The 26,387-nt window shown below is 39.8% G+C and overlaps 1 protein-coding gene across 1 annotated transcript; it reads left to right on the top strand.

Moving 5' to 3' along the window:
• Window positions 1-12,919: 12,919 nt before the first annotated feature.
• Window positions 12,920-25,494, top strand: CCDC110 (coiled-coil domain containing 110). Its single transcript, XM_027123010.1, has 5 exons — window positions 12,920-13,379; window positions 19,434-19,489; window positions 19,752-19,817; window positions 21,035-21,145; window positions 21,980-25,494. Exons 1-5 carry the CDS (start codon window positions 12,920-12,922, stop codon window positions 24,062-24,064), a joined length of 2,778 nt encoding a protein of 925 aa, XP_026978811.1. The 3' UTR covers window positions 24,065-25,494.
• The last annotated feature ends 893 nt before the right edge of the window (window positions 25,495-26,387 follow it).

Raw genomic sequence — 26,387 nt, 5'->3', positions numbered from 1 at the left:
CATTTAGGGGACGCCCCTGAGGAAGGGAGGGGCTGCTGGTCTCCTGGGGTCCTGCTTGTATTCTCTGCTGAAACCCATGATTCCACGTGTGCTCCGTTTTCTCAACATAGTTGGGACCAGGCAACAAGCCCACCTCTACCACCACGTCCAAAAGTCTCAGCTCAGCCTTCCCTGGATTCTTAGATCCTTTGCATCTCAGACATGAACCCCATCTGGCCCCTGGCTCTGATTTGTCACCTTGCCTCTCACTATGGTGGCTCCACGGCAATGCCCCCTTACTTGCATGTCTTACCTACTTCCCATGCACCCCACTGGGAACCCAGGGGAGCTTATGAAACTGTCCTCTCCAAGTACAAACATGGGAACCAGCAGGCTGGGGAGGTGGGGACTGTCTCAAGCCCTCAGTCTCACCACTGTGTCACAAAGTCATCTCTACCCTACTGGAGCAAGGATTCTCCTATTGCCCCAAATGGAAAATAGGGCCTGGGTTGTACTGCTCTGGGGTTCTCCCAAACTTAATTATTTCTGACCCTGACCTGTCTGAGGTTTTGAACCGGTGAGAGGAGCCAGAACACCTGCCTGGCCCCTATGGGCATTTGAGATCGAAACTGGAACCCCTGGGCTTCCCTGGTTGCGCAGTGGTTGAGAGTCCGCCTGCCGATGCAGGCGACACGGGTTCGTGCCCCGGTCCGGGAAGATCCCACATGCCACGGAGCGGCTGGGCCCGTGAGCCAAAACAAAAAAAAACAAAAAAACTGGAACCCCTGAACCAAAACACAAATTCACTCACAGAGCTATTCCAATAAAATAGAAAATTCTGCAATCAAAGAAATGAATGTATTCAAATACATTACTTTTTTTGTTCAGATGTTATTTTAAAATATTTTTTCTGGTAAGGATATAATCTTAAAAATTTGCAAGCTAGAGGGCAAATGCATGGTAACTGACTTAGGAAACCTGAGAAAGTTAAAATCCAAAGCAGCAACCGAGAAAACTGAAAACCAACCCAATTTACTCTCCAGCACTGGAAACAGCCTGGGAATTGACAGCACCAGGCATTTCTGGACTAGGGGATAAAGGCAGAGTTATGATAAGGAGGATCACATACAAGCTGTTTGAAAAGCACTTAATCCCCACTGTGCCCCCTCTCTGCCCCTCCCCCTCACACACCCAAGGCACTTGTCAGTGGAAGTCTGCCTGGTGTTATCTGGAGAAGGTCAAACAGCATCTCTGGAGTCAGGAAGTGCCGCTGAAGGTATGTGTACCACACTAAAAAGAAGTTAAATAAGAATGAAAGACTCATGAGAAGGAAAGTGTAGATTAGATATTATATTGTACATTAGTGTACACTTGATGTTGGATATCAGACAATATTTCCCTTAAAATTATATTTTACACATTTTATATGTAGTAGAGTACATAATGAACTTCTTAAGTTCAGATGTTCAATAATGAGAAAAGGAAGTAGTACAGTTTGAAAAAAAGTAGTAGTATAGTTCTAATCTGAAATTCAGGGAAGATAGGGCTTAAAGCTGATAATTCAGTCTCTGTGACTAAGGCTTGTGAAGCATACTCTAAAACTGCGTGTTCATTATTTTTATTCTTTTGACGATTAAATCTAGAAATTTAAACATATAGAGGAATTTATGACAGAATTAATCAATAGAAATGAATGCAATATAAAAATCGTTTTAAAATATGTAACGTACAGGGTGAAAATAGCAATGTTGTTAAAATGGAAAGGAGTTAAAACTTTCTTTAAAAAGCAAACAAATAACAGTATTTCCCCCATACTAGCATTTTGTCCTTCAAAAATGAATTCACACCAGGTCTTATATAGGAATTCATGCCATGAACAAAGGATGCCAACTAGTTTTTATTTAGCTCTCAGCATACCACGTCTTCTTAGAAAGCAGAGTAGTCACTGTTTTTATATTTATAAGCTTATTAAAGCTAGCAATGAGCAATGAAATGATCCATGACAGAACTGGGCATCTGTAAACTTTGCACTCATGATTAACTAAACTGCTGTTTTTTCAGAGTAAATGCAGAATAGAGTTGCTACACTCTCTACCAATAGGACGACTGTTTGAGTGAAAAACAGTTCTAGTTATCACATACACTTGCACCTGTGTAAGCAAAGGTAAAGCTAATGGCTAATGTGACACGCAAACAGTTTAGATTATCTCTACATAAGCTAATCTAAAGTTTGTCCCTCACAGGAATATCCCAAGATAGGCAGAATGGAGCTTTGGGGTTCTTCTCCTAACAACTTGAGTTGCAAAAGTTTGTCAAGTTGTCCTTTGAACAGATTTATTTCAGTCCTGGGAAACTACTACTTAGAACCATTATTCTGTATTATCCTGTTATCATGGCCTAATGTTTCTTTTTAAATGCTGTGCCATCTGAAACTTAAGCATAAAAAAAAGAAAATTGGAGACAGATTGAGGGTATTCAGATAATTGAAGTAAATAAACCATTTACCTGATCTACATGACTATTTCAAGATAATCGTCTTAAGCTTCTATTCATGTTGTAGAGTACTCAATAAATATTTAGTTGAGCACCTACCAAGTAAGAGATGTTGAATACTAGGCACAACAACAAAATGGATTTTTGACTGCGTTGGCTATATTTACAAATTGACATTTTCAAGCTAATTAGAATGCTTTATGCAATTAAGTTTAAAACAAAGCACCTAGAAGAAGTGGGTGCTTTATCATAATTTCTTTCTTTCAAATTCTATTTTTCATTATTATTATTATACTATTATTCATCACTGCTCACATCAGAAGAACATAAAATGAGATATTAACATTATCTTCTGAATTACCTCAAAAGTTTGTCCAAGTATGCATGTCCAACATGTTTTCCTACCTCTAAGAATAAGGCATGTCAGCACACCTCAACTTATGAAAAACCCAAAGCACAATTCCATTAACCAAAGAATAATACAAGAGCTGCTCTTAAAACCTAATTGCTACCCCTATCGTAAATATTAAGCATATAGATTTAAAATTAAGATATAAAATGCCAAATATTTGTTTGAGTTGAAAATTACTCCATTCATTTATTTATTCAACTATTCATCTGGCGAAGGAGTACATACAAGTCATTATTTCTGTACCAAGAGCAAAATTATGTTGTGAGTTTCAGAACTACCTCTCACGAGACCAAATTCCCATTCCATCTCCTTTTCTGAAGTAGAGGGGGGTTGAAAAACACAGGTGTGTGAATTACTCATCACGTGTATAAATGCCAAAGTGCACATATATCTGTGGTTCACTAAAACACCAGGCTCATGCTACCAACGTCACATGCAAGAGCCTGCGTTGTGTACCATTATGCCACACACAGCTGCACATGCTGCCTTGCCTGCCCCTTCACACATCTGGGCTCCAGATGCTGCTGTCCAAGTTCCCAAAGCTCCCAACCATGACCCTTCCAGAACACTGCTTCATGCTGCAAACCTTCTCATTCCTCCTCATGAATACTGTCCTTGATCCCAATCCTCAGATTAATGCTTGCTCTGCCAGCCAATGGAAAAGGCTAATTCCTGCTAACAAGTACTAATAATTTTCTACTGCCCCTTTTATGTCTAATACTTGTGTTTTGTTCTGGAGACAGCCCTTTAATCTAAAGGAATGCCTTCAAGGGTAGGAATTCTAGATATAGAAAAAAAAGTTAGAAAGAGAACCTGAGGAATAGAGTGATGGGCATGATCTGGACCAAGAAGAAGACAGAGGGACTAACAGTCTCTTGGACCTTGGGAAGGTTTGGCCGATCTGTAGAGGTGATCTAGAGCTTTCCTCCCTCTGACCAAGGCCAAAGCAATGGGGAATGCAGTTTCTCTGAAACAAGGCACTCAGGTCAGATAAGTGCTGCGTTTGTGAATCTCACTGAGGGTGCATAGGCGTTTACTGGTTTGAGTAAATTTAGCACTGGGGGTCTCGTAGCCTCTTCCAGACTGAAGAGTCTTCAACTCAGTTTGCACGATTCTGTGAATATACTACATATAGTAGAATCACACTTCAAATGAGTGAATGATGTGGTATGTGAATTATATCTCAACAATGCTGTTATTTTTTAAAAGAACACTATTAACATAAATATGTATTTGTCACTAATCTGTTAGATAGAGTCCTAAGGCTAGAAATGCACAGGAGCAAAAAAAACAACATGGGTAGGAATGTTCGTTCTTATTTAGATGCTTCATTTTCCTCTTGCGGAAAATGCTTGATCATTGCTGATACAATAAAAATAGCCAGCACTTACATCGCTCTTACTATGTACCAAGCAGGGTCCTAAGTGCTTTAACGATACTAACTCATCCAATCTTAACAGCAGCCCTGTGAGGTGGGTCCTCTTTTTCTTCCCATTTTACAGTTGAGGAAACTGAAACACAAAGAGGTTATCCAAGGTTTCTCCTGTAGTAAATGACGGAGCCAGAATTTGACCACAGGTGGCCTGGCTTCCAAATCCATGCTCTAGACCACCTCACATTATCTCTGCACAAGAGATTTAGTAGCTTTTAGTTTAAGATGATTATAAGGCTTTCATGGGACAACAAAGCCCTCAGTAAGCTTTGTAAAAATTATCACCTAGATTCCATTTCAGTATAACTTACTCCAGGTATTAGAGCTTGGTGGTTACAAAAATGAGCTTTGGACACGGGCAGAGCCGAGTTGAAACCAAGCTCTACAATCTCCTAGCTGTAAGGTATAGGGAAATCATGAAATCTCTCCAGACCTCAGTTTCATCAACCATAAAATGAGGACAATAATCCCTACTTTACAGGTTTGTGATACGGATTAAATCAAGATAATTCGTATCAAAAGATCTAACAAATTTCCTAGCAAGTAATACGTAAGTAAGCACCTAACGATTATTATGTATACTTTTCACTGTTTAATCCTAGATTCAAAATGGTGGCTTTATTCCTTCTAATTGTTCTTTGCTGTTGGAAATCCGGGTCCAATTACAATGAGCACAACTGTGTCCAATTGGAAGAGTCACAGAACTAGATTCCTATCCTTGGTGATCCCAGAAGAACTGACATTTCACACTAAGACAGATCAGGTTCAGGAAGTCCACTGGAACTTTTCTTCATTTGAGGAGGACAATTTTAAAAGCCTGAGCTCACAAGCAACCTGTCCCCACCAAAGACTCACTGGCAATATTCTACATTATAATCTTATAGCTAGAAAGAAAACTAAGGTCCCTCAATTGCCTATATCTATTTTATTTAGTATATATATTTTTAATTGAATGCTTACAAAATTCTTGACATAATATTGGTCACATTCAAATGTAATTATTTCCTTACAACTTTGCCAACTAAGTATTTTATAGATGAGGAAAAGTTTCAGAGAGTTTAACTTCGGTACAGGACCAAACAAGTAAGGGAAAAAACAGCATTTAACCTCACTAATATTCTCCAGTAGTAAGTCATATGGCTTGGAAATCTTTAAACCTAAAAGTCCTAGACATTGTTATAATTCTCTATTGTATTATTTTATTTACATCGACGTTTACTTACTGTCTGTGTTTGTTCTCTTTATAAGAAAAATCATTTCTTCCATGAGTGCTAGAAAAAGGTAGTGTGGAATAATAAAAATATTAAGTAATGATATGATTAAGTAAGGCATAAGTAAAAAGACTGTCATGAAAATAGCTCTGGATAAAGACTGGACTCACTGGGCTTCGACTTCTTTTCTGCAGAATGAGGGAAACGGACTGGATGACCCCTGAGACTTCTACCAGCTCAAAAAGTCACTGATGTGTTCTTGACATTGTCTTTATTGGTGTTAACTGGCTAGACATTCAATTTAGTGAAGGCATGCTGTCAATGTGACCAGGCTCTTGGTTCAATTTAGAAGTTTCATTCTGTTCCATGGTCACGGATACCACCTCTGACTCGTGTCATAGCTCACAGTTGAAATTAAGCAAGGAATATGAATTTATCATTGCAAATTCATTAGCTCCATTGGAAGCACACATTCTAGGTATCTATATATAGCAAGGGAAACGAACTCCTATTATTAATGTGTGATCAAGTGACCTGAGTTAGTGCAGCTCCTTCGGTATCTAAAAAGCATAAAGCAGCTTAGCATTAGGAAGAAGAAGGTCACATACTGCGAGCTGAATTGAAGTCTACAAGAAGCTACAGAGACTCCTACAGCTATATTTATTCAAACCAATAAGCACCTACGTAGCCTCGATAAGCTTCACAAACAGCACTTATCTGTACTTCCCCATCGCTTCTGCCTTGGTCAGAGGGAGGAAAGCTCTATATTATCATCTCTATAGAACGGCCAAACCTTCCCATGTTCAAAGAGGCTGTTCGTCCCTCTTTCTTCTTGGTCCAACTCATCTCCATCACTCTACTCCTCAAGTTCTCTTTCCAACTTATTTTTCCCACTCAGTGTTTCTGTGTCACTGACTCTTCTCAGCCTGCAAGCATGCTCAAGTACTCTACACCAGCCCGGAAATCTCTCTTTCCCTAACATCTATTCCTTCTCAAGCTCCCTTGATGTTCCTCTGCCTACCCCTGAGCACACCAAACTTCATACAGGTAGATGGACTCCACCTTCTTAGTATCCCCACTACAGTATATCATATTAATAAGTCCCCTTAAGGCTGCAGCCAACTTCCTAAGAGCCAAAGCTTGTGGTTATTCTTAGTGAGTTGTGGGGTTCATTCTCTTATATAGATGAAATCAGGTTAAAATTAACTCTAAAAGAAACTTAAAGCTGCTGTGGCACAAAGCCTTTAAGCTGTTGAAGGCCCACTACCCATCCAAGAGTCCTAAGTCACCAGCACACAGGTCTGACCAAAGCACCAGCCTTATGACAACTGCCCAAATTTGTTATGTTTTAGAAGTGGTTTGGTCACTTTTTCACACTACTATAGATCTCAGCTATGATTAATGATAGCCTTGTGATCTCAGGTTTTAAAAAAGATCTCCTGAAGCTGAAAAACCCAGAAGTATTTTAGTCTGGTCATCAATTGCTAAGAATAGATTTGACTACCTTGTTTTTGTTCAAGCTCTTGAATTTGTTCCAGATTCTTGAATCTGCAGCTGTTAGTCAACAGGTGAAAATGGATTCTCTAAGAAGAGCTACTCTTTGAAGACTCTGAAATATTGTGACTCATAGTTTTTTTAAAAAAGATTGGCAGTACAGATTTTAATTCCAACCTTTCGCAATGAACCTCACAATAAAAAAAAAAAATCAGATTTTTTTCAGGGCAGTTGCTGGACTGACTGACACGTGTGACCAGAGAAAGCATACCCCGTGACAGAAAATGCTCCACTGTCTATCTGATATGAGGTCGAATGAAATAGAAACAATCTCACCACACTGAGAAAGTAGTGCAGGTGATGTGTGACACCGTATCAGGAAACAGGAACTCTTAGTTTCTGGCATTAATATTTATACCTCCTTTATACTTTTGGAAAATTTAGATGAAATGTTGTCCTATCTCATAAAATTATAACTTGTTATGGGGGACAAAACATCAAAATAAACTGATTTGGGCAAAACCAGGGTTTCAGAATCAGGAAGTCTAGCACTGACCACTTAAGAGAGTTTTTGAAAAGTTCCTAAACCTCCCCATGTTTCAGTTTTCCCGACACAAATCTGGAAAATAACTTTTTTCCATAAAATTCCACAATTCTCAACACCATTAAGTAAAAGCAAGAATATGTCACCAAAAACTTAATTTGGGGGTTGGTGGGGGAGGATAATTACATTAGGGAGGGAAAAAATTGAACATCCACCAGAGTTAAGTGTTTTAATTCTCAACTTTGTTTACCGATTTCAAATGGAATAATGAACCCATCCAGTGTCATAGGAGCAGGAACAATGATAGGTAGGGCCGGGCAAGTGTAATGCAAATTTTTGCCAGATTCTTCTGAATATCACTGAGCCTTCATTTCTGTGTACTGAAAACCTGAGTGCTATAGAAAACACTGGGTAGTCAACAGAGAATCTCAGAGACCCAGGGTTCTCCGGGTCTCACTCAGGAGAATAGGGTTTTCCCCACTTCCGCAGTCTAAAGGAAATTTCACTATACTATTCCTTTTATCTAATTCTCATCTATATGCTGGGTAAGCAAATAATCACTTTACCTGACTTTAGCAACTTGGCAATGAGGAACTTTAGGTTCAAGATTAGTAGAATATAAGCACACAAAAGAAAAACACATTGTAAAATATATTAAAATATATAGCTGGTATGGAAAATCACATTCTTTACAATAAATGATGGGTCAATTGGATAGGCATATAAAAACTGGATACTGACACCTACCTCACACTCTCTATAAAAATCAATTCCAGATGAATAGCAAGTCCAAAAATGAAAGGTAAAACAATCAAGCTTTTAGAAAAAAAAAAAAAGCATGGAAGAATCATCTCATGACCTTGCAAAAGCAGGCTTTGGGTGTCCCATCCCAAGGTGGGAAAAGGAAGCATCCGCATGGTTGGGAACACTGGCATCAGTGGTCAGAGCTCAAGCAGGTGGGGAGGGTGGCCGTGCATGGGACTGGGTGGTGCATGGTGTCAGAGGCAGGGAGGCCGTGAGGGTCGTCTCCACAGAGAGGAGGTCCAGCCTACAGTGACAGAGCCCAAAGGGGTGAGGAGTGTGTCTAGGTGGACAGGGAGCCCAGCATAGGGTTCAGGGTCTCAGTGGAGTTGGGAAGGGGCGATACAGAGTACTGGAACCTAAGTGGGATAACGAGGGCATCCACGTGGGGGTGATGGTGAAAGACTGGCATGAGAGCGCATATAAGTAAATATATAAGGGATAATGGAAGTCAACTTTCTCATCTGGAAAGGGAGAAAACTAGAAAGAGCACTGTGATGTTGCATTGGAACTGGAGGCATTGTGAACTCAGGGTTCTCAATATAGATAAATAAACGTGGATGCGAATGTGCACGTGTGCTTGTGTATATGTACATACATACCCAGGCAGACATTCCCTTGCTCTATCTACTAAGATGGCCTGGGAGCAGCTACACCTAGATAGCAACTTAGCACTCACATCTTGGCTTCTAAATACCATTCTCCTCTAAAAGAAACCAAGTCTCCTCGGAGAAATGGCTGATTTCAGGGCTAGGGCAGGGAAAATTCAGGATAAGCCTGAAACATCTGAGTGCGTCAAGCAAATTAAGAAGTGCTCTAGTAATGAAGGAGATGTGTCAAAAGCATGCAGAGGCCAGCTGGAGACACTCGCACTGACCCAATTAGGGAAATTTAAGCAACAATATAAATCATGTCAGCAACAGAAGATAATCCATTCTAACCCACTGAATAAAACAGGCAACTCTGGGTCCATGAGACTCTGAGTAAAGAGACCTGTCATGACAACTACATGTAAAGCAAGATGTTGGACTGGATCCCTTTGCTGTAAAGGACATTATTGGAAGAACTGGTCAAACTTTAGTGGGGTCTGAGGATTAGGTGGCAGTAATGTATCAATGCTAATTTCCAGACTTTAATGGCTGTATTGTACTCATGTTGGAGTGTCCTTACAAGATACACATCAAAGTATTCGGAAGTGACGGGACAACATGTCAACAACTCACTCTTAATGGCTCAGGAGAAAATGAAATATGTACCAGACTATACTTCCAACCTTATTATAAGTTGGTGATCTCATTTCAAAATTTAAAACATAGTGGAGACCAAAAGGGCAAAAACACTGGAGGAACTGAAAGGTATCTCAAGTCCAGTTTTACAATTGAATTAAAGATCTATTCTTTAAAAATGCATAGACCTAAAAAACATATTTGCTGAAAAAGAGCAAGCTGCAGAATAAAACGTAAACTATGATACCATTTATGAAAAACTTTAAAACAAACAAGGGCAATCATCTCTATTACTCATTATAATTAGTATAAAAATATAAGAATGAACTGTAAAATTGTACCCTAAATTCATGACAATGGTTTCTTATGGGAGGAGTGTAGGGAAGAAGGAACTGAAAAGGAAGTGGTGGGGAGTTCCATCCTATATGATTCTTATTTTTCTAAATAAAAATCAAATATGCCAGTATAATTATAACTGTTAATTCTGGGAGATGGAAGCAAAGGGTTAATTATAGCCTTCTTTGCATATTCCATCATTTTAAAATTTCTCAAAAAATAATTTAATAAATAAAACTTAATGAGGACTTTACATTTTATAGGCCATATAAATGTGCATTGACTGAGAAACATAAAATTTTTTATTTTTTGAATTTTGGCAAGTTCATCACAAAGTGGATGCACAATACAAATTAGACAACACAAACTATCTCTTTAAAATATATACGTGTTCCGGTATTTGAGCTAAAGTAGTTGAATCTTTTTCAACTGAAGTGTCAATTTTTTTTTTTTTTTTTTTTTTTTTTTTTGCGGTACGCGGGCCTCTCACTGTTGTGGCCTCTCCCGTTGTGGAGCACAGGATCCGGATGCACAGGCCCAGCGGCCATGGCTCACAGGCCTAGCCGCTCCGCGGCATGTGGGATCCTCCCGGACCGGGGCACGAACCCGTGTCCCCTGCATCAGCAGGCGGACTCTCAACCACTGTGCCACTAGGGAAGCCCAATTGAAGTGTCAATTTTTAAAAAATAAGGACGAATCACAGGAAAAAATGTCAGCACTCTTAATGGAATCTCACCTGAGACTCTGGGGTCTAGAGGTGCCATCACTGGCAGCCTCCTATGTAACTACTGAACCTACTGTAGTAGGACCCTTTACAGCAATCCTGGCCTGTTGTGGAGATAAGTAAACTCATGCTCAGAGACGGCAAGTCACCGAGTCACTATTACCTGCAAAGTTCAGAAATGGAGGGAGTTTCAAGCAGGCTGTGACAACGGTTTTAAGTGGCCATGAGTAATCAGAAAAGACTTCCCTCGACATACATTCACAAATGCAATGAACACCCCCAAAATGATGTGTCCACCATCCACCCGTATTCTGGGGGTTCATGTTCTCTTCTTACACTTCCAGGTTCTCTCTCACCAAAGAACAGGGTCTCCATGTGCAATTGTTGATGTGAGGCCCTAACATGGGGCCTTTTCTGAGGGGATGCCATTCATGTCATAGACACTGTAATTACTAAAGATATTTTTAAAATTTATTGTTTGTTGGCTCCAAAGATGGGCTTTTTATATATTAATTACAATAATTTTCTGACAAATAAATTATTCCTATCCTGAGAATACACATACGTGATTTAGTTTACTAAAGAGAAATGAGTTTGATAATCAAATGATCTTGTTGACCTAACATCTAAAATCAACTGACCTTCTAAGTAAAGAACTGCTTCCCTAACTGATGAACTGATTGGGAAATATCTTAAAATTAGAGTAGGTTCTCTATTGAAATTAGCACACTGGCTAAGTTTGAGTTTTTGATATTATAGCTCTTATCATCTGCTTTTTATATTCTGTGCTAAATGGTGTGGCTAAATCTTCTAATTTAAATCCACAAGTAACTTCTCTGTATACATTTGCCATCATAATCCACAAATATTACATGGCCAAATTAGTTATTATAGAATATTACATACGTTAATTATCAGGTTATTACATATTAAAATATAATGTTACATAAAATAGAATATTTTATAGTAATTTCTTATTTGTTATGGAAATTTCATTAGTATGGAAGTTAACTTACTAAAATGTAATGCTTTTTTATCTACATTCTCCCTTCAAAATACTGCATTTATTCAGAATAGCAATTTAACAGACACATTGATGAAAACTTTCGTAGCTCTTCGGAAAAAATTAACTTTGTCAATATCAATCATCAATGGAGAACCTAAGTTCTCAAAATTACAATTTGTTGAAATTGTCTACAACACCACGAGACTGTCGAATCTTCTAGAGACCATTTCTATAGGCTAAGAAACAAGAAATTACAGCAAGTAAACATTGAACCTCTGATAAAGAATTTCATTTCCATGAAAGCAAGCCACATAATTATTATATAATAAGTTATGTCATCATGACTTTAAATTCTTTATTGTGACTTAAAATTTGAATTTTCAATTATTTTATATTCTATCACCTGTAACGGCTGTTATCACAAAATAATAATATACGCTCATTTAAAACTTTTACTTAAAGAGCTCCATTTCCTGATGGGCACAGGGATTGACTGCGGCCACGCCAACCAGTCCTCAGTTGAACAAGCCCCAGCTTCCAACTCAACATTCATCTTTTGCAAGCGGTTTGCCCAGGTGCACAGGAAATGAGCATGCTCTACAGATGAAGACCGGCGCCTCTGCTACAGCTGTAATGTGTACATTTCCATACACGGTTATTGAAAGTTCATTATCGGAAACAGGGGTCTTCTTTTAACCACAGCAAACAGACGTCCTTTCACAATAATGGTCTAGGACCGTTCAAATCCCCAAACGCTGAAACTAATTCGACCGATGGGTTGAAACAAGAGGAATAGAACAGAATAAAACAATGAAATGGCGATCAGAAAGGGGGGGGGAAGGGAAGTTCCTAGGTGTCTGCATGTCTCCACACATTCCCCTTTCTCCACACAGCTTGGGTCCAACAGGTGCTGTGTTAAATCAGAGTCTGATCGAGATCAAGTTCTGGGTCAGCAGGGGAGCGGCGGGGGTGGGGCGTGGGGGGTTGATACACCCTAGTGAGACTGTCGCTGGGCCTGGGAGGCACAGCAAAGGTAGCACGCAGCTGTCGCGGGCGCCGCTCCGGCTGGGCGGACGTACTGCACCCCGGCCCCCAGCGCGCACCTTCCTCCTCCCCACCCCCACCCTCGCGCGCGCCCCACTGCCGCTCGCTGTGTCCCGGCCACCCCGTTACCAAGCAACGAGCTGCCCAGGCGGGAAGCAACCGAGCCTAGTGACTGGGAGAGGGGAAGGCGGTTGCAAAGGGAGCTTGAGCAGCAGAAATGAGCCCGGGTAAGAGCCGGGTCGGGGGCTGCCCTGGGAGGGGGCTACCCGGGAATTGGACGCGTGGTGGGGAGCGCCGCCTCCCCCCGCCCCGGCTCCTTCCCCCGCGGGGCGGGTCCCGTCTGGAGTGTGGATCTCCTAGACGAGCCGCACACCTCCGCCCTCCCCAGGAGGAAAGCACCGCCTGCGTCCCCGCGCCTGCCCTGCTTCCAGCCTTGGAGCAGCACGGCCCGCCGCCGCGGCGTGGCCCCAGCGCGCCCTCCCGTGGCCGCTCTACGCGCCCGCGTCCCGAATCCCCACGCCTCGCCTCCTTTCTCCCAGCAAAACCAAAAGCCGCGTACTGTTGTGTTACAGAAAAGCGTACTGACGAAGAGGAGGGGGTTGACTGCGTTCTCCTTTCAGCACCCAAGATCCTAAATTCCTCTGAGGGGGTAAAGGAAAATAGTGGCAGTGAAACAGGTAAAACCTCCCAGGCCAAGGCTCCGATGGCAGTGATGTTTCTGCCTTTTACTATAGGCAACCAGTACGTTACCTAAGTCCACCGGCCCAACTGGTGTGCTTCCGGTAACTACTCGTAAGATACTAATAATAACTAACACGGGACATTTACTTTGTGCTAGATGTTGTTCTGAGCACTTAAATATGTCAACTCATTTAATCCTCACAACAACCCTATGAAGTAGGTACTACCATTCTCCGCATATTACAAGTGAGGAAACCGAGGCACAGAGAGGTTAACTAACTCCCCAAGGTCACACAGGCAGCAACTGACAGAGCCAGTACTCAGCGGGGTAGCTCCAGCGTCCAGGCCTTAACCTCCATGCTACACTGTACTGCTTCTCTGAATACCAGATAAGAATTGCTGATTTTTTGGACAGTCACTAAAAAGGTACCTATTTTTTTCCAAAAGAAATACTTTTATAGTAAATATTTGTAGACTACAGGATACTGTATAGGGAGGATGTTTGAAGTCATTAAAAAGCTGCAGTTTTCAAGTTCCATATAAACCATGAATAAGATGTGTGGAGGATCTGAGAACACTGAAGCTGGAGTCTCGCTTCCTTGAGAGAAGCTGAAGGAGGCTACACAGCTCTCAGAGGGGCCTGGTGTTCATGTGAGACACCAGGGAAGGAGCAGAGCGCTGTGGGCAGAAGGCAGTATCTAAACTGAGGGGCCACACTGGGATCCTATGGTTACCCATAAGCCACGCGGGACACGTGGGCAATCCAGACGCAGTGGTGCTGCGACAAGTGATGAGCCCGAGACCTGAGGTCAGGTTGGGGTTCGTCCACCTCCATAAACCGGGGACCTTCACAACGGCCTTGTCAAGGGCTCTTAAAAAAAAGGCTGGAACAGCCACAGCCGGCAGACAAAAGACACAAGGCAATTGGATGCCCAGAGCACCAGGATAAGCCACACCTCAGTAGAGGCCGCAGGGCAGTGCACTGACCTGCCCCCTCTCTGCTCTTCTGCGCTCCGCCCACCTGCATGAGGCCAGGCAGGCATCCCTGGGCAACAGGAGGGGCGACGGGAAGCCCTGAGTAGGGCAGAAAGCCCTCACAGAGAGTCTAGACACGGAGACAGCTCCATACCAAGAGAGAGTGTTTAAGGTCAGAAGAGACTGAGGGAGCTTCATGTGGCAAGACCGTGTGTTCTCTAATGTGAGTGAGATGGAAGGCTCTGGAGAAAAATGCCAGCGTTCACAGAAAATGAAATTACATACAAAATAGCACATATGCTTGTGTGAGAGTTAAGTCTTTCTTGCTAGAGCGTGGCGGGTGTAAGGGCAGGGACTCAATGGGTGAGACATATTCTAAGCTAGGCGCCACCAAGGATGGCAGGGACTTCCTGCTTACAGCTCAAGGCAAAACTAGGACGTGTGACCTTGTGCCCTTCCCACTTTCTGTTCTCTTAGCTACACGTCATGGTCACCAAGTGATCCATTCGCTGGGTACTGACCAACAGAACACTAACATGATTTGCATAAATAATGCCGAATTACAAGGTCGTATATATTTCTCAGGTCTCTGATTTTAAAAGAACAAGGAGTTAGTATATGGCGTGAAGTATATATATGGAGTGTCAGAGGTGGGTGGGGAGTGTGCAATTTTATTTCAAATAGGATGGTAGGAGACCTCACTTAGCAGATGACATCTGAGCAAAGACCTGAAGGAGGTAAAGGAGTAGTCAGTGCAGATTTCCAGGGAAAGAACATTCCAGGCAGAGAGAACAGCAGTTGCAAAGGTCCCTAGGTGGGAGGATGCCTGGCATGCTTGAGGATCAGCTGGTGACGGGAGCAGAATAAGCATGGAGGAGGATAGGAGAAGGGTTCAGAGAGGATACTGGGCTTTGTAATTCCATGTAAGGATGTGCGGTTTTATTCTGAGCAAAATGGGAGGCACTGGAGAATTTGAGCAGTCATCCCTCCCTTCCGTCTCTATTAGAAATTTTAAATTTACCAAATCATCATCATATTGATAACACCCTTGCTGCTACAGTAAGAGAGTAAATTTTCCTTGAGCATTTACTGTGTGCCATGCACTGTGTAAGGCTTTACCTACAAACGAGACACTGATCCCTCACAGTGAGCGTGTGGCAAAGCCAGGATTCAAGCTCAGGCAGCCTGGCTCCATAGCTCCCATAACAAAGCCTCGTGCAGATATGCACACTCCCCTGCTCTGTGCCTTACTATTCTCCATAGGATTCACTCCCATCTTCCACACAGTATCCTTTGTTCCCCTCACATGGGCAGAGATTTTGCATATTTTGCTCACTGTAGGATCCCCAGCACCTTGGACAGTACTTGATACATAGCAGGTGCTTAAAAATAGTTGTTAGATGAATGAATGAAGGCTTGGGTAGAACAGCTCACAAGGCTTCAATAAAACAGTTACTTCTAGGAGTGAGTGTGAATTGTCACGGCAAAACTCAGTATTTGAACCTGAGGATTAAAAGGCGTTGACTACAGAGTGTCTAACATCCTATATAGAATTGTTACCACGTTGCATTTTTTAAACTCATTTGTTCTCCCTGCTCTATTAGCTACAAGTATGCCCTTAAAACTTTCTCTATACATTGAATATGACATAATCTTCTGCAGACTTCAGAATAAATTCCTTATATCTTTACCTTAATGACCTCAAAAGTCATCCTGCTGATAACTATCTTGTTTTTAAATTTTGACACTTAAATATGAAACAGCTAGAGAACTTAAGGTGAATATAATCTGAATAATATTTCTTGCAATCTGAATAGAGTATAAGCTTCTTCAGGGCTGGCACCATATCTTCTACTTAGTCTAAATACTTCCCAATATAGTACATTTAGCAAGGACTTAATAAATGGTGACCTGTGACTGTGTTCCCTCTCCTGTGCTTCACTGATAATTTCCCTTCCAATTCTAGAATCACATAATCCTATGTGTTTCTTTAAGTACTGATGAATTTTAAAATTATCTCCCCTTTGGGAATAAGTAGTAGCCAATGTCTCTGAAACTCATAAGAAAAACAAAAAGTTATTTTCGTAGCTTTTAAAAATAGATGAGTCCAACTCTCTGCCTACTCTATCTTCACTGAATCATATGAACTTTGCTGGAGAAAAACACTCACTTCTGAGTCATACCATGGATCTCAATGCTATTTGGAAAAGTTAATTTATTTCCCCAGTAAATGCTTTTGCAAGCCCTGTCCAAGATAACTATTCCACTCTTCTGGTTTCCTCAAATCTCCAACACCTCTCACCGCTACCTCCCAACGTGTAACATGACCTCAAACTATATGAAAAAAATAGAAGCAATCAGACCCCAAATCCCTAAGCTTCAACCTTAAACTCTGCTAACCTACCGCCTGTGTTCCGTATTCTCTGCTGCCCCCCACTTCAGTGGAAGGACTGTCCCTGCTCAACCACAGGTCATTTCCTCCAGATCATACCTCTCCTGTAATTCTCAATACTCAACTTTGGCGATCAGCCTTCCTCATTCTCCAGAATTATTCTTCTCCTCCATTTCCACTATATGATTCCCGCAGTAAGCAGGCATATTAGACTCGCTCATGGTTAAAAAAAAGTTCTTCTTAACCTTCACATCTCTTCCAAAAACCCCTATCCCCACCAGCACCTTATCCCCTGCCACAGTAAAACCAGAAAGCGTTGCCCACGAACCTTCACGTTCCATCTCCCCTCGAGCCACTTCATCTGGGGTTCTGAGCTGCTCAATGCACAGAAAGTGCCCCTGTCTAGGCCAGCAGCAGGGTCCATATTTCCCAATACAGTGCTCATAGCCACTCCCCTGACCCAGAGCCTGACTATCCAACTGCCTGTTGACATCTCCACTTTGATGTCCAACGGAAAACTTTAACAGACCTAAACGAGTTTTCCCTAAAATACGTTCCTCCCCCACTCTTTTCCATTTCAGTAAATGGCATCATCATTCGTCCACCTGCTCTCACTAAAAACCAGGAGTCACCTTTCCTTCCTCGACACTGGCCACATCTAATCCTCCAGCAATGCTTCATGTCAAAAACGTATTTTGAATCCACCTATTTTTCTCCATTTCCCGCACTGCCATTCTAGTCCAAGGTACCTTTGTCTCTCCCTTGGATTATTCCAATAGTCCTGCAACTGCTACCTTCTAATCCATTATCATGCAGGAGAGTGTCCTATAATGTTTTTAGTCAAATCAAATCATTCTCGTGATCGAAACCCCCCAAAGCTTCTCATTTCTCTTAAAATAAAAGCCAAACCCCTCAGGATGGCCTGCCAGATTCTCTCTAACCTCACCCCCATCTCCCCCTGAACTCTTAGCACACTGTGCTCCCATCTGCTCAGGAAGCTGCATCCACATGGGCTTTCTTTCTGTTCCAAACACAGGTAACACGTGCTCTGCTTCAGGACCTTGCGGTTTCCTCTGCTCTGAATCTCTTCCTACAGATGTCCACACGGCTGGCCCCTTCTTATCACGTAGGAGTCTTGGCTGAAGCCACAAAATACCAGATAGGCCTTTTCTAACCGGCCTCCCCAATGCTGTCCTCACCCCCCCTCACTGTCACAGTAGCCTATTTTCTTTGTGTTATTTATCACTATTTGGAAGTATCTTGTTTATATCTTTGTTTGCTTTTTTTCTGTTTACTTTTTTTAGAAGGTAGGCATAGTGAGAACAGGAGCTCCGGCTGATTTATTCATTGCTTTGTCTACAGTAACTACAGTGAGGCACACCACGTGGTAGACACTCAAAATCTGAACGTGTGATATTATTGAAGGAACGAACCACTTGAACATGAAACAGTATTTAAGGCCAAATCATGAACTTATCAAAATTATTCTAGACTTTCAGGTAGAGACTTTAGAGCCAAAGAAGACCCCAGACCTTCCTCCCCCACTACAAAAGGACATGAACAAACACCAGCAAAAACTTCACCAGCAGTACCTGGAGAAGGAAGGGGGCACCCCCTCAGGACATAAAATTGGAGAGTGGAGGCCAAAGACAAAAACAGATGATTCTGGCAAGGCTATCTATAGCATGGCTCGTAACTCCCTCTGACTTTCAGAGGCGATAAAGAAAGCCAGAATCCTGAAGATAACTCATTAATGCACCCCTGCCCAGCCCCCACACATGGTCCATCCCTGCCCTGTGATGAAGGCGGGATTCTTCAACTGGCCAAATGGCTCCAGGCTCTGAACCACAGCAGCTCTCTCAGTGATGAGGGCCACATTGGGACTGGGTGGAAGGAAGTACACTTTGCAACCAGATTCTGTAACATCTGGCAGACTGCCATTCCAAAAGAGATGCACTGACTTCTTTAAAAACCTTCTCTTACAGCAGAAATTGTCAGCCTGGGGCAAATTCTAACATAACTCTCATTTCATTCAGGACATGTTTTTTAATTTTTTCAATAAAAATTTACAAAGCAAGTAGCCTAACATTTGGGGAAAAAAAGTAATGTATGTCAGGAAATGTGCAAACGTTATATAGTCTCTCCCCTACTGCAGAACTAAAATCTATTTTCTAGGAAGGAACACATGGATCCTTATAGCACTTTGCTTAACAGCATAACAAAAATTATGTTCTATTAATCCAAACTGTTTTCCATGTTAAGGAAGAAAAACATCACGTGGCTGTTGCATAGGTACTGAGACCTATATACGACTTTGCCAAGGGTCTCCCTTAACATAAGAATTGTTAATTTTTTTACCAAAAAATATGGTTTATATCCCAGAAACAAACAAAGATATCTGAGTTCCTGAGAGTTCTCAGTTTGGTGTTACAAGTTAAGGGTTTATTATAAAAGTAAAACCACTATTACAACCTTAAGTAGGTGCAGTATTGTAAGTCAGATGAGAATTATCTCTTAAACTCACTATGCAGCTAGCATCGGGTTTTTCTTAATGTGAACATCAATCGTCTCATCATCTCTTTGCCTCACCATCCAGGAAAGCTAGGAGACTGCTTTCCATTAACATTGTTTAAAAATAACACTTAAGGATTAAATCACATCGTTTTTCAATTTTACTTTTTAGAATACGGCTGCATAACAGAATCAGAAAATCAAATACAACCACACTCAGCACTGAAAGTGAGTATATTTCATTTTCTCAGAAAATCTGTGTAAAGTCTGATCTTTCTCAGAATACTTCCTAAATATATACGGGTTTTCCACAAAAGTCTTCATCAAAATGCACTGGAGAGTGGGCAAGAATGATGAAGAATGCGGGTCACCTGACCCTCACATGATCCTTGTAATAGGCAACTTCAGGGGATTTTTTTTTTTTAATTGTAACAAAATGTATGTTCACCTAAAAATGTTCAATTTCATACCTTGTGTAATTTTGTTATAGGCCCTTCAGGATCAGCTGGAATCATTTCAGGCTCTCCGAATACAGACTTTGCAGAATGTTAGCATGGTATGTTTCTTCTAATTTACATAGAAAATATCCAAACTTAGAGCACTGTCACACACTTCTAAACTGATGATCACTATAGCCAACTGATGAGTTGGTATTGCATGTAATAAAGCCACAACCTATTCTAGACACGAAATTGGCAGGAAACTATATTCTGTTACACTTGCATTTGGATATGAGCCCAAAGAAATAACACTCACTGATTTTTTTTTAAAACATATGTTTAAAGTGCTACCTATATATAGTCTACAAATAGGGACTCTCATTATAAGTGATAATAAAATCTAAGTCAAACTGACTAAGGGAAAAGTGTACTTTATTAGCTCTAGTAATGCAAACCCTCTGAATAGTTCACTTGGGGATGGCTTCATCCATACGGTCAGGACTCACGTCGTCAGGGAACCAGCCTCACTCCTTATCTTGGTTCTGCTTTTGACAGTAATGTATTCTCAGACTCCATGTGGTAGCAAAAGGGTTGCTAGAAGTTCCGGCCCTTATCCTTCCAGATTCCAGTTAGACAGAGATGAGACCGTGCTTTTCTCTCTTAACAGTGTGTACTGAGTTCTTGGCCTGATTCTGACAGCCCCACATGCAGTGCTTGAAGCAATCACTGTTCAGAGGGAGGCAACGCTCTGACTGGTTAGCTCTGGGTCACATGCCCACCCCTTGGAGCTGGAGGAGGGATCTGTATCACCAAAGGCACATGGACTTTATCCAGAAGTAAGGGGTAGTGTTAACAGAAGGACAGGGCATGGATCCTGGGGGTACATAACACAACGCATAGTTGCCAAAGACCCAACATAAACTTCATCCTGATATTCCTGAAGCAACTGCAGGGAAATGGGACGAGAAGATAAAATCCTCCTGAGGCTGACGGAATAGATTCCATTCTGATGACAGAGGTCAAAGACCTCTGATTTATTCAACAATGTAAAAATCAAACATCTAAAATTATTTTAATTCATAAGATTTTATTGTTTTCCTAAATTAAGTCTTTCTGATTTTATAATCATGTAGTAAAGACATCCTTTTCTTAAAGATTCCTTCAATGATAGAGATTACAATAAATTAAATTTAATTTTTAATTTATATGATGGAAAAGAATATGCATAGGAAATGTAAAGGTATCTTTCAAGTATAATATCTATCATCCTTGTGCATTCATAACTTTATAAGTGTGAAATCAAAGCCTGACATTCTTAATTTCTCTTTTAAAGGTGCAGTCTGAAATCAGTGAAATACTGAACAAAAGTAGTATTGAAGTAGAAAACCCACAATTTAGCTCAGAAAAAAATCTAGTATTCAGCACACGCAATGAAAAAGCTTTGGTATGTGTTTCAGTACAAAATCATTCCTACATTTAGGTACTTCAGAAATGTCACTGCAACCAGTTTACCTTCACCTTTACATTCTCCCCTTCTTCACAGGGCGACTGGATTGTCAAAGATGAAAATAAGGAAACTCCTGTCCTGAAAACCCTAAAAGATGTTCGTTTACCTCTGTACTTCTGCAATTTTCTTGTTTCTCTTAGGAGAGCGTGTGAGGGGCATTTGACTTAATCCATATACCTAAAGATTCCCAAGTAAACTGAAATACATGGCAGTTTTTCTGTCCACTTTGAGTTTTTCTACTTTTAGGACTGACTTACACCTAGAGTGAGTTCTCTAAAACAGGTCCAAACTAGAGTCACTGTGTCTATACTTATTAGAACTTCACACTTTCTCTGTGAAGAGTCACAACCCTAGACCCATTTGAAATGAGGAAGACAAGCTAAGGTTGACAAATAGCCCAGAAGTAGAAATTTTCATTTTCCTAAAACTTCCCTTTGAACTATTGCTTCTCTCTTCCCCACCTATCTATGATGGTCTCTAGAAATGCCAAATTTATATTTCTGGAATTGAGGGGTTGGCCCTTCTATCTCACCCCCTAAGGAAGTAAGTGCAATTTCTAAGCAAATTGTGAAGACCAGAGTTACAGATCTCAAAATAACGGTAGATTTCCTGGAGAAAATGAATCATACTTGTCAGCCTCTTTGCTGCAGAAATGGATAAAATGTTCATTCTGGTTGTAGTAAAAGCAATTCCTCCACAAAATATTATCTTAATTTGTTGGTCATGTAGCAAATGATAGTACATTTATAGTGTGATTTTTATTGTTACTAGCCTGTAGAGAATCAAGAAGAAACCCTTTCTATGGAGAAAATTCAGCCTTTTGAGGATCCTAGGACTCTTCATTCTGTAGAAGAAATATTCAGTAGTGACAGTGTTAACAGGCTCTCTCAAGGTATAGATATCCCATGCCAGATACATTTCAAGGACATATTAACTTCGACAGATAATTCAGCTTCAGAAAATTCTGACTTGAAGAATTATAATTTCCTACCTAATGTACCTCAAAACGGGATGTCTCAAGCTGATATGGTAATTCTGGATAAGTCCAGAGTTACTGTGCCTTACCTCAAGCATGGATTTTGTGAAAATTTAGATGATATCTGCCATTCTATCAAACAAATGAAGGAAGAGCTTCAAAAGTCACATGACAAGGAACTGGCACTTACAAATGAACTGCAAACTTTAAAAGCTGTTCCAAGGAATGGTAACTATGACCTGCCCCCCACTCACAAGGAAAAAATTAACTCTATTAAGGAAGAAAATATTGAAAGTAACTTAAATGAAGATATAAAATCAAAGAGAATTTTGGAATTAGAGGCACTAGTAAACAAATTACTCCCACTTAGGGAAACAGTGTCAAAATTCCATGTGAATTTTTGTAGGAAATGTAAAAAACTATCTAAGAGTGAAATACACAGGGGGGAAAAGAATGAGAAAAATAATGAAGAAATTCCTATCGCTGACAAGAATACTGCAGATTTAAAACTCCACTCCACAGTTCCAAAACATACACTGGCATTCTGTGACCCAACAAAATATGCAATGAAAGACGAAGAAAGACAACCATTTGCAGTAAAACAAGGATCAATAATATTTGAAAGTGAGAAGACATCCAAAGTCAATTCTGTTACTGAACAGTGTGTAGCAAAAATTCAGTACTTACAGAATTACCTGAAAGAATCTATGCAGATACAGAAAAAAGTACTGAAACTAGAGAATGAAAACCTAACCCTTAAAGCGAAAATTAAACTTCTTGTCTTTACCACACAATCTCTGATACAGAAAATTGAAATGTATGAAAAACAACTTAAGACATTGGCTGAAGAAAAGAACACTATTCAGCCCAAGTTAATTAAAACAGAAGAAGATGGCAAAGAATGTGTTAAAGAATTGAAAGAAATAATTAGTAACTATAATGTTCTCCAAGGACAAAATAAAACCCTAGAGGAAAAAAATAGTCAACTTTCTTTGGAGAAGCAACAAATAATAGAAACATTAGAACAACTAAAAAGTAAGGAACACAAAACTCAAAGTGACATGGCCATTGTCAATAATGAAAATAAACTATTGATCACAGAAATGGAATCAATGAAAACAAATATTCTGTTGATACAAGAGGAAAAAGAAGTATTAGAGGAAAAAACATACCAGCTTCTAAAGGAAAAAGGCTCACTTGAAAATGAACGAAAAGAAAACCAGCTAGAGATAATGCAGCTAAAAGAGAAAGAAAGATTGGCAAAAACTGAACAAGAGACACTTCTTCAAATAATAGAAACAGTTAAAAGTGAAAAGCTTAATCTTGAAACAACCTTACAAGAATCTACTGCTGCGAGAGAAATGATGGAAAGAGAAATTGAGGATATTCAAACATACCAATCTACCGCCAAAGAGAATTTTCTGCAAGAAATAAAAAATGCAAAATCAGAAGCAAGTATTTATAGGAATAGTTTGTCAGAAATAGGCAACAAATGTGAGATGTTATCAAAAATGTTAATGAAAATTAAAACTGATAATCAGATTCTAAAAGAAGAACTAAAAAAATATAGTCAAGAAAGTATAAAATTTGAAAACAGCATCAGTAGACTTGAGGAAGACAAAATACTTTTAGAAAATTATGTAAGAAGTATAGAGAATGAAAGGGATACCTTGAAATTTGAGATGCGGAATCTTCAAAAAGAATATTTAAATCTAAGTGAAAAAATCTATAATCATCATATTGACCTATCAAAAATGGGTTACATTTCAAGAAGAGAGAAATTCCATTTTGACATCTATGATATTTATGAAGACACCTCTAGTCCTAGAAGTAGGCCTTTAGCCCCTGATTTGAAAGGTATGTATATCATGGTGGATTAGCAGAAATACGTTTAAGATTCTTTTAGCCTATCGGGCATTAGCCAGAGGACAGTAATAAGAAGGTGAGTACAATTCAGTTTTGTAAGATTTGTATCCAATTTATTATATAGTGGAATTATTTAGAGATTTTGCTCTTTTGATAAAATTCATATTATTTTATCATACTACTTCTATACATTGTATATGACCAAAGCAACTTTGGCAGCAAACAGGGATTTTTTTTAATTATTATTTTTCTGCAATACACTTAGAAGTCCAACCTTCTAAAAAATTCTTCTTTTTTTCCAGGAATTCCAAGTAAACCGTATCAATTGCTTCCATCCAAACCATGTAAATAAATTTCTGAAATAGTGTTTCAAAATCCTTTGTCCAAGTACTTTTTTCAACAAAAAATTTTAAATTCAGTTTTACATGGGATTACAATTACCTTATAATTGATTAGACTAGTTTTTTTAAATTCGATATTGGAATTAGGTATATATTTTTATGTTGTCAAGAACTGTAAACATTCTGAGACTTTATCCAACTTGTAAGCTAATATGTTAGCCTGACAGTTTCATGGGTTCTAGTGGAAGACATGAGACTACTGGGTCAGAGATAAAGGACAGTTTGTTGCTCACAGCAATAGCAGGAGCCAGAGTAACAGCACTTTTGCACGGGCTCTCCAAGCCCCAGTTCCTATAGGCAACATGAAAAGGGTCACACAGTGGTTGCATTACAAGAGAAAACTCTAAGCTAAGGGAACCATTACTTTTCTGAGTGCACTAAGCATGCCTGCCCTTTGCTCTAGATGGAAACATTACCTTTATTATACAGGACAGTTAGAATACCTGCCCTTGCTCCAGCAGAGACACTATCTCTAGCTTCCAAGACTGCTTGTTATACAAATAAACTTACTGAATTTTGTCAAATGTTTTTTCTGCATTTTATTGAGGTGATCCTGTGTTTTCCCCCTTTAATCTGTAAATATGGTGACTACATTGATTAATTTTGAAACATTACACCAACCTTGAGTTGCTGAGATAAACTTCATCAGATATCATGTATTATCCCTTTAACATACTTCTGGATTCAATTTGACAATATTTTGTTAAAGATTTCTGCTTCTATGTTCAGGATATTGGTATCTATATTATTTTCTTTTTATGTCTTTATCTGATTTTGGTGTCAGGAAAATCCTGGCCTCATAAAATATAAGGTCAGGTTTTCCAAGAGGAAAGTGTTCCCTCCTCCTCTATTTTCTGAAAGGATTAGTGTAGAATTGGTCTTATTGATTATTCCTTTCTAAATACATAATTCACCAGAGAGCCTGGAATTTTCTAAATGGAAAGGTTTTACACTGCAAAATCAACCCCATTAATAGATATAGAACTATTCAGATTTTCTATTTCTTCTTGAATCAGGTTTGACCATTTGTTGTTCTGAAGAATTTTACATAAGTTCTCAAGTGTTTTGGCATAAAGTTGTTTATAATATTCCTTATTATCTTTTTAATGTCTAGAGGACCTGTGATGTCCCATCTTTCACTTCTGACATTGATAATTTGGGGTTCTTGTGATTCTTTGGGCATCTTGGATGTGGATTTATAATTTTTATCACACTTGGAAATTTTTAGCCATTATTTCTTTAAATCTTTTTCTCTCTGCTCCCTTCTGAGATGCAATAACACATATGTTAGACTGTTTGATATTGTCCTAGAGCTCACTGGTATTATTTTCATTTGCTTTTCAGTCTTTTTTCTGTGTTTCACTTTGGATACTTTCTATTACTATATCTTCAAGTTCACTAGTTTTTTCTTTTGCCATGCCTAATTTTCTACTATTCCCACTTACTGAAGTTTTTCATTTCAGTTATCTTATTTTTCATCTCTAGATTTTCCATTTGGTTCTTGTTTATAACTTTCTTTCCAATATGTTCTTATTTTCCTTTAAATACATTAACATAGTTCAAGTAGCTATTTTAATGTCTTTATTTGCTAATTCCATCTTCTCTACTGTCTGGGGGTTTATTTCTATGGACTGATTTTTCTCCCAGTTATGGGTCATATTTTCTGGCTTCCTGGCATATCTAGTATGCCAAAAATCCATCTGGAAGATGGGTTTTTGTGAATTTTACATTGTTGATTGTCCGAATGTTGTTGTTTCCTTTACAGATTGTTGGAATTGGTTGTGTTAGGCATTACATTACTTCTGCTTCAATTTGATGCTTTTGAGGCTTGTTTTTTAAACTTTTATTAGGGTGGGTGTAGAGTAGCCTCTCGTCTACTCTAGATCCTCTGGAACCACCACTGAATGCAGAGAGGTGAGAATGTCCCAGCCTTGAA

The sequence above is a fragment of the Aethalodelphis obliquidens genome, unplaced genomic scaffold (assembly GCF_003676395.1).
Source record: "Aethalodelphis obliquidens isolate GAN/ISIS:26980383/991018 unplaced genomic scaffold, ASM367639v1 scaffold25, whole genome shotgun sequence".
NCBI classification, from domain to species: domain Eukaryota; kingdom Metazoa; phylum Chordata; class Mammalia; order Artiodactyla; family Delphinidae; genus Aethalodelphis; species Aethalodelphis obliquidens.
Note: the sequence above shows the minus strand (reverse complement) of the source record. Positions and strands in the feature narration are given on the sequence as shown.

Excerpts from the sequence above, each read along its gene's own strand:
- CCDC110 (XM_027123010.1), top strand. The coding sequence starts at position 12,920 with ATGAGCCCGGGTAAGAGCCGGGTCGGGGGCTGCCCTGGGAGGGGGCTA. Across the intron at positions 19,490-19,751 it reads AACCACACTCAGCACTGAAA|GCCCTTCAGGATCAGCTGGA; the intron begins GTGAGTATATTT and ends ATTTTGTTATAG. Across the intron at positions 21,146-21,979 it reads CACGCAATGAAAAAGCTTTG|CCTGTAGAGAATCAAGAAGA; the intron begins GTATGTGTTTCA and ends TATTGTTACTAG.